This window comes from Lepidothrix coronata, unplaced genomic scaffold (genome assembly GCF_001604755.1).
Source record: "Lepidothrix coronata isolate B3197 unplaced genomic scaffold, Lepidothrix_coronata-1.0 Scaffold14, whole genome shotgun sequence".
NCBI classification, from domain to species: domain Eukaryota; kingdom Metazoa; phylum Chordata; class Aves; order Passeriformes; family Pipridae; genus Lepidothrix; species Lepidothrix coronata.
Window position 1 is genome coordinate 129,725 of NW_016690194.1, and position 9,298 is coordinate 139,022.

The 9,298-nt window shown below is 35.8% G+C and overlaps 1 protein-coding gene across 3 annotated transcripts in view; it reads right to left on the reverse strand.

Moving 5' to 3' along the window:
- The window catches only part of BNC2 (basonuclin 2), a 331,782-nt gene that overhangs the window by 118,235 nt on the left and 204,249 nt on the right, over window positions 1-9,298 (reverse strand). For all 3 annotated transcript variants that reach the window (XM_017806151.1, XM_017806152.1, XM_017806153.1), the window contains exon 3: window positions 5,004-5,106. In XM_017806151.1, coding sequence (XP_017661640.1) covers window positions 5,004-5,106 — 103 coding nt within the window. The remainder of the gene's footprint in view (window positions 1-5,003; window positions 5,107-9,298) is intronic.

The window sequence follows — 9,298 nt, forward strand, 5'->3', positions numbered from 1 at the left end:
ATAAGTACTGGATCAGAGTACCCACAAGATAACAGAGTGCATTTTCTCTGTGCTGCATTGGCTGCTTTGGGAAATCCTGCTGAAGGGAATCAAAAAGGAATAGCATAAGCAGAAGACGGGCACTTAAAAAAGTGTTTACCAGTAATGAATGTTAATCTTGTAAGGTTCCTGGAAGCAACTTAGTAATGAAAAATATGCCTCAGCCTTCAGGGTCAAAAGAAAGTTGTAACAGATGGATTAAAATGATTTTGTCAGTAAAAGACAGGATAAGCCAGACTAGATCTAAAAGAGTTTTACTTTAAAAGTCATGAAAAGCTAGCTTTCATTATCAATGAACTGTTGAGAATTACTTAGCTAAAAATCTCTACATAACTAAAAAAAAAAAAGAGGAAGAAACATGTTCTCATGATTTTCTCAAGTAATTTTAAAGCATTTCAACTAATTTAACAGATTGAATGGAAGGAAACAAGTGTGTTTGATATGATACATTGTGACTATTTTTTATATCCAAAGGAACAACATAGAAATAACCTGATTATTTTACTACTCAACTATAATCATAGGATTAAATTTCTCTTTTTTTTTTTTAATTTACTCTCTTCATAAAAATCTCCATTTTTAAGAAAAGAACAACATGGCAGTTTTGTCAACATTTAGAGAGACTCTAAAGATTGTTTTGTTTTATTTTGTTAGGGATTATCTCTGACTTTGCAAACCTGGATTTCTTTCACTTAACAGCTTTGGACTGAGACAAATGTAGGAACTCAGTTAAATTTTATTTCAACATAGCACTCATCTTCATTCTTGTCTCATTTCCACACAGTTCACATTTAAAATATAAACCTTCTTCATGAACGAAGTCCTTTCAGAAACTTCAAGGTAAGAGAGAGAGATGGCATTACTAAAATTTCCACAGCATTCTTCTGTTTCTCTTCTTATTTCTACCTGTCATTCCTTTCTTTTGTTCTCAATTCATGTTTCTTTTACCTGACAGCTTCATGACCTACCATGTGGAAATTCAGAAAACTCAACCATTCTGAATGAAGAAGTCACAGTCATGTCATGCATCTGACTTTATGACATTTTCCATTTTCTAGTGGAGGCTGTTGTTTTCATTCTTAGTCCCATTTACAGCAATCTAGCACATGCATTAAATAAATATTAGCAGCAGAAAACTTCCTTCACAAGGTGTAACTCACACAGCATGTGTATTCACTGTATGGTAGCTTTTAGTCTGGAAAAAAAAAAGTAATGGATGTGCCGTATGTGCCAAAATCTACCAGTTAATGTCTTCTTCATTAAAACTGAAAGGAACTTTATCTCAAAGCTACCAGAGAGAAGGTCTGGCCCAGTCTTGGATGGGGCTGTATGTGGCCTCGTCATACCTCTGAGAGGTACTAAAACTTACCTGAATAAATACCCTATCCCTGAGCTGTACTGATTGGCACAGTGCAGACAAAAAGACATCCGAGACCCCTAGAGGACTAAGGATCAGCTTTCTCTGAGAGAGGGGAAAAAAAAAAAAAAAAGAAGGGAAACAGCACAATGTTCACAGGATACTTAATTTCCTAAGGTAGATTGAACAGTGTAAAATTCAGCTACTCCAGGTATGCACAGTATACCAAAACATCTGAGACAGGGGAAGTGGTGGGAGCCCAGCTGCTAGAGAACAAGGGAAAAAAAAAAAAAAAAAGAAGGGAAACAGCACAATGTTCACAGGATACTTAATTTCCTAAGGTAGATTGAACAGTGTAAAATTCAGCTACTCCAGGTATGCACAGTATACCAAAACATCTGAAAAACATGCTGTTGCTAAGTTTTATCAGTGATCTTTTTCAGGATAAGACAGAAAAGTGGTATTTCTAATTTTCTGACTCTCTTTGAAACAAAGTGACAATGATTTCAGACGAATTCAGTAATACTAATATACAGCGAGAGGGTATTTTTGTGGGGATACTGAAACTAAAATAAGTAAAATGAATGTCAGAAATAATAGCTTTAGTCTACTGTGATATATGTGGCCTTGGCACACCTTTTCAGAGCAAAAGAGTTATGAGATGGTAGACTGTATTTCCCATTGATACTGCATTGGGTCTTTTGATCTGTTGGACCAGGTATAATAAGAGTATTTCTGCTAGCAGTATGGTAGTTGTTATTCTGATATCAATGACATGCATACAAGGCAAAACGCAGAGTCAATGAAATCAACATCTTTTTACTGCGGACTTGCCTAATTTCTTTCCTCACAGGCTAAGATACTTTTGCTAGAGGAAGTGCATAGCAAATAAAGTGGGTTTTTTCTTTATTTCCAAAAATCTTACTCCCATATGGCTTAAAAGCCACAAAATACCAATTGCCTGGGTTAAAATAAATTCTCTTTAAAAAACTATTAAGATTTTAATAAGATTTTATTTTCCACCATATGGACTACACAAAGTATCTTAACCATTGCAAAAAAAAAAAGGAAGGAAAGACACTTACCTTATCTGCTTGCCTGCCTGAAGTCTAATAAGTACTTGATAATGCTGCTATGCTCTGCACAGCTTTTGGCTTTGGCCTTAAAAACACTGATTACCACAATGACATAGGGCTCAAAAACTTGATAAGCTGAACTTTTGTCAACAGAAATATTTATCTTGCCACAAAAGCACTTCTCAAATGTATCTGTTCATATATTTATCTGCTTTTGGCAACTCCAGACAGATGAAATTGAACCTGTAGGAAACCTTTCTTTTCAAGATGTGTGCAGCTTATTTCAGGTAAGCGAGGGACACATGAGAAAGACAATGGAAACAGGAAAGAAGAAAACAGGTGAGCAGCTGCTAAGTACAATAATACAGTAGTGAACGTATGCCCTTTCCTCCTCAAACCAAGAGTTCCAACATTTTAAATGGCACCTCTTAACATGAGTTAATTCTGCACAGATGAGTCAAGTGCATCACGAGAAGACTGCCATTCCAAGCTATTTTTTGATCTATTCAGTATCAGAACTGAATAAGCACAGTACTTACTGTTGGAAACACCTATTCTTTGATAATTATATTCAGTAAAGCACTACATCATGTGTCAAGGAGCTGAGCTGAAATTCATTAATAAAAAGCAGAAGGAAACCCTTTAATTAAAGCAGCAGGAAATACTATTTGCATTCAAGGAAGAACTTCTGAAAGTACTATGCTAACGGTTTTAAGAAAACAATTTCTGAACAGTAATCTGATTCAGTCACTTTGAAATCCAGAAAGTAATTTATACATCTGTGCTTTATGTATATGAAATCTGACTTGTCTCATTCTGCCATAAAATGTAAATACTCCAGATGAATGTACACAAAACACACTAAAAAAAAAATAAATAAATCAGAGCATCATTCACTTTGCACAGTAAAAAACCAAACACTTTCTAATAATATATGGCTGTATTAAGTTTTCCATTTGGAATGTTAAGCACTCAGATATGGGAGCAGCTGATGTATCCCTAATCACCACATTCACCTTTAAACTTTCTGGATTGGTAAACAGGGACATTTCTATAATACACACTGTGGTAATCTCAGATTACTGTAATATACTCTGACTTTGAATTCAATCACCTCATAAGGAAGAATTTATCAGGAAAATCTGACTGCACTCTTGTAAGATGTACCAATTAAAATGAAAACTCAAGATGCTCAGGTGCCAGAATCTAAGTGCTAGACTCCCGATTTCTATTGCTCAACAGGAGGACACCTTGCAAAAAAACTAGACAGTGCTTCCCTATCTGTGGATCAACAAAATCTCAGATGCTGATTCTACACAAAACCTGAAGCAAGCCTGAACTATACAAATTCTGTGAGGTTTAGCAATTCTTCCAAGAAATGTGAACCTGGTTATACTGTGACTGAAGATATTTTTCTGGGAAATAAGGGGAGCAAATATTAGTTATATCCTTAGATAATCTAGTATATAATAAATCTGCAACCAGCTACCAGGTTGGTGGTGTTCTAGGCAGGCTGTAAGCATTATTAGGCTGTGTACCTGCTTCCCTTTCCATTTCTGTGAAGATTTTAAAAGATTCTAAGTCAGTCTGTGCTGCTGAATTTGTTGAGCATTCACACTTGTCATACATCAGCCTGGGAATCAAGTACCTTCTACTCAAGGTCTAATCAAAATAAAATAAAATTCATAGAATAGAAGCCCTAATGTCTGATAGAAGTGGGGAATGAGGACTTGTTTGCTTTGGTGCCAATAGCCTAGACCACGAGAAAAAAATTACTTCAACAGTAATTTCTTCTGCAAACATAGCAATCTTTCTGTCCCCTTCTCCCCCAGCCCTTCTCTTTTTTTTTTTCATTAAACCATTTTAGGTATCCTCCTTATTTGCCTTCTAATGGTGTATACAGCGCTCTCTTTCTCTCATGCTAGTTTACTCCACGAAATACACGAAGTAGGAAAGGATAAATAAAATGGAATTTTCATGCCTTTATATAGAATCTGGGCATTCTAATCCCTTCTTTCTTTATTTACTTAAACATGAGAAGAGCTGTTCAGCTCACAGATCATGTACGCACAATTTCGTGGAGCCATATAAAATACACTCATCCCAACGTGAGATCTGCAAGTTTAACACTGGTATGTTTGAATTTCCATTAGGCCCTATGACTTTTTGGTTGATGCCTCTTTGCAAGACAAACTCTGCTGTGCAACCATACTGTAAACTTCTGGCCTTTCTGTTAAGCCCTGCTAGAACTACATTATTTCCTGAAGGCTAGAATACTCTTTTGAGCTGTACACAAGCTGTTGAACTCTAGAAGCACTTGAAGCTATTGCCAGAATAACAGACTATTACTTTTTCATCCTACAAATTGCCATAAAAAAAGCACGTGCATGTACAAACCCAGTCTGTGCACACATGCAAGTGTAGACGAATAGGTATAACTACTGTCTATATCACTCCAGTTCTTACTATTTAGAGATACTGGTAAAGATAGACAGAATAGAAAAAACAAACCTGGAACAGACATTTCTTACCATGTGCCACCCAGCCATGTTTACACTGATCACAGGTTCTCAGGTTAATCTTCCCTGGCTGAAAACATTCACATGTGCAATTTACCAGTGTACAGCGAATAGCCTAGAAAAAGAAATGAAAAACACATATTAATGTATTTCTACCTGCTAGTACAAATTTGTTGTGAGGGCTCTAAGGATATGAACTGCATAGCAAAACCCATTTTTCTAACATCCAAAACACTGCTCTTTCTTTTAAGTAGAAATTAATTTTCGTTCAAAAACATATGTTAGTATGTCCCATGGATTTGAATATATTCCTAAAATCATTAAAAGAATTGCTCTATTTCCTTTAGGAAAAAAAAAAAGTGGTAGTACGAGGATTCTGCAGGAAAACTACAGATATGTTTCCCTTTCTCCCGTGGTACCCAAACTTATTTTCAGGTTTCCTTTATGTAATTCAACTAAGAAGTAACTCTGCTGCAGAAAGGAGTCACGTATTTGATGGGTTCCCAAAACAGGATAAAGTGATCAAGGTACAAGAATAGGACTGGTCCATAAAACATTCTGTAACTTTCCTTTGCATTTATCATTTTCTCTAGTATCTAGGCATAGTCCTCTAGCTCCTAACATTCCTCATTTGTTAAACATATATTTCTCTGTTTCAGAGTAGCAATTCTAAAACTCCAGTCCTATGCAGAGATTTCAAATTTGCTTAAATAATACACATTATTAATATCTCATCTTACTTTTTAAAATTATTTCAAAAATTACACAGGTTTACTTTGGCAGGGGCTAGCTACATCTACAGAAAAGTGAATATAAATTGAATGAGACTCTTTATAATGTAACAGACATATGTTTTTAAATAGTGTAGAAGATGACCTGTGCACTTCAAACTGCTGCTAATAAATTTATGGCATGCATTTAGATGTAATTTGCATGGAGATTTCTGAGACGGGGACGCTTATTCTGATCATTCAAAGATTAACAATCTACTGTAACTACCAGAGCTGCCAGGAAAAGATATCTCTATAGATTTAGATGCAATCAATGATTACTTGGGGCTAAGGTGGAGGAAGGGTGCTTGGTACCTATTGCCACAGCGATCCGGAAGAATTATGAAGACACTTGCCTTTTCCAAGGGATTAAGAGACACATTCACACACTTTTTCCATACTAAAAAATAATTATCTTAACTATACTGCCTTTAAAAAATTACATTCAGCATTAGCTTGCCCAAGCTAAACTCCTTGGCTGCTGACAATGAAAAAGGCTCAGAGTTATTCTAAATGTTTGAGCTCTTTACTTATTTATCTGCATTAGACAGCAATTTAAAGACATTTGTAGTTCAGGGATACACTTAATATCTGTATTTCTCTGACAAATTTCGGGTACGAGAGTCCTTTATCCCTCCTATCCTATTGCTCTTTTACAATCTTTTACAAACCTACTGGGGAAAAAAAATCCTGCTCTATTATGCCTGACACTTCAGGTCCTCAGCCCCAATGTCACCTGTCCAATTACTCATTAGCTAGGTTATAAAACACTGCTCTATGTATGCCTGATTAAAAGAATTAGTAATATGAAATGTAAGGGTACCAAAGAAGTGCTGACTATGCAAGAATAATATATGTGTTTGTGGGTTATGAGAAAAAATTCTCCTGAAAGGCCCTGTTTCATGTTCAATAGTTTATTGACTCAGTAATATATCAGGTCTCCACTGGTCAGTAATGGTGTTCTTTTGCTAATACGTTCATTAATTAATGAACTCAGTAATTAATTGTACTGCAAGAAGGAGGTCTTAAAAAATGGTATTCTTATTTGACCATAAAAGATTTTCTCACATTCACTACCTTTTTTAGATCTCTGCACCTATGTGACACATATTTGTTGTATTCGATGGTATTTTGATTTGTTCACTTGTCACTTACAGTATGTATAAGAGGTGTAATATAGTGTAGTACATGTAGCAGATGAAACTCTGACATTTGGTAGAGCTGCTTTATTAAGGCTCATCAGCATTTCCATTACAACCCTATCTACTTTTGTCCTAGAGACTAACAGGTTGTCTGTAAAAATTTGATTCAGCTTGAACCTGAAATACAATGTTTCAGCCTAAGAGTAAGTTTTATTACACACGTTAAAAATGATCCATTTAGCTGTTATAGATTTAAGGTGGGGTAAAAAAGTTTAGGTTACATGTTTCTTTTCTTCTTTCCTAAGTTAAAGAGAGTATTGATGATGTAAAGTGTTGAAGGAGATTAATGAACTAGTATAATTTCTATCTTCTATATCACAAAAAAAGTTCATCCAAATTTTTCAGAAACGTGAAAATGTCAGCTTTTTCCCCAAGTAACTAAATCTGAAAAGTCTTCAAAAAGAGCTATGCAAAAAGTCTTCAAAAAGAGCTACTTTTATAAAGTAATACAGATTGGCATGAGAAACTCAAAAGATAACTAACAAGGCCAAAATATTGTCTGGCTTTACTTGGCTGCTTTTTCTGCAGCACGCGTGTGGATGCCAGGTTGTAATTTGGTTTCAGTAGTTCCCCATTCCACCACAGAGAATCCCATGCACACTTCTGAGTCTTGAGGATTACCCCTCAAGCTGCAAGATGCTCATTTAGGACTGGAAATACTCATTCTAGTTCAAGTTCTGGCATGATCTTAGACAAATTACTTTGTTAGCCTGATGCCTACAATTCCCTAAACAACAATGAGACACAATGATAGTAAAGTGTTACCAGGGTAGATGCAACATAAATTTTGAGGCACTCTATAGTAGTAGCGGCTATTGAAAAATCTCAATCTTTATTTCAAAGATAAATTTTTCACTCAGTTTTACTCAGTTTGTTCAGAATCATTGCAACTACCTCAGATCACTACAATATCCAACGTGAAGCCAATGTAACTGGGTGAAGAAAAGATTCAAGATGCCAGAAGTAGTCTGGCAGGGACGGAACACTAACATTCACTATCACTAAACACAAAAGAAAGTACTGCCCTTGAAGACCTTCAAAATGAAAACTGAGCTTTGCAGGGATATGTATCCAAATTATTAACAGTGTTTTTCTACTGTTTTTCAATAGCATTTGAGCATTCAAGTCAGTGAGAGCTTGTGCAAGAGATCCAGGAAGGACCCAGAATGGCAGCCAGAGGTGAATGTGGCATAGATTCACCTAAGAATCCAAAGCTGTAATGCAGATCTCCATTTTCCAGTGGCAGAATTTTAAGACACAGTAGCTGGTGTGCTTGCAGATAGCAGTGTGCATTGGGGAAACTGTGGTCAGACATCTGTTACTGCTTAATTTGAAAGGGGTGGGGTCGTAAGTCTGGATAAGAAAAAGATCCTGGGTGAGTTTGTAGCCCCTAAATATTGTAACCATTGTTCAAATCTGTTAAAGAGTAGGTATGAAAATCCACGGGTTTAGCAATATTAAACTTTTGCCAGAAAGTGCTTCTGAAAGAGTACAGCTAGGCATTTGGGAAGTCATGCCCTGTAATTCTGCCTTCCCGAGATTTTGCTAAAAAGTTTATGCAATGGGACTTTGCATATTAAACTATTTTGTAGGGAAAGAATCATAAATCTTCCCTGACTAAGGTTTTCCTAGAAATTTCTCTAAGAAAGACAGAGAGAACAGAAGGAAAGGGAAAAAAAAGCAATGAGTTTTCCTAGTAAAAGAAAGGGTAAAATAAGCAAATACAGCCTCCCCTGTACTAGCTGGTAGGCGACCATGTATTTAGATGACAACTTCCAGGTTACATATCCTTAAGTATGTAACAAAACATGGTTTTCTACAGCTTCTTGAGACATGCTGTTATGTTTTACCACATCAATGGCCTTCAGTTAACAGGAGTTCTCAGACATTTTTATACATCCCTTCAAGTGAGTTCCTAACATAACTTTGCTTGTATTTCTATCAAAATTATAATGAGGACCTGTGGAGGAAATAGACTGGATTTCAGTAGAATAATTTAAAATAGTTTATACCACTGATTCCTAAAATCCTAAAATGTTATAATTGACACTGAAACATTCAGAAATATCCTGCTGCTCTCTTTGAGATCTTCTTCCTGTAAAGCATAACACAGAAAGAAGGGAACTCTGTCTAATACTAAAGCATGATTTCTAGTACATGTATGCGTAAGTTTGTATGGATAACATTAAAAGATGTTAGACCTGACGTCTGTGGGTTTCCCCCAGACCAAGGATATTCATTTAACATTGTTTGGGTGATTTGATTATATCTAAAAAGTAAATATTATTCACATGTTAATAGAAATAGCCTATAGCAGTGGTGGAAAATCAATCTG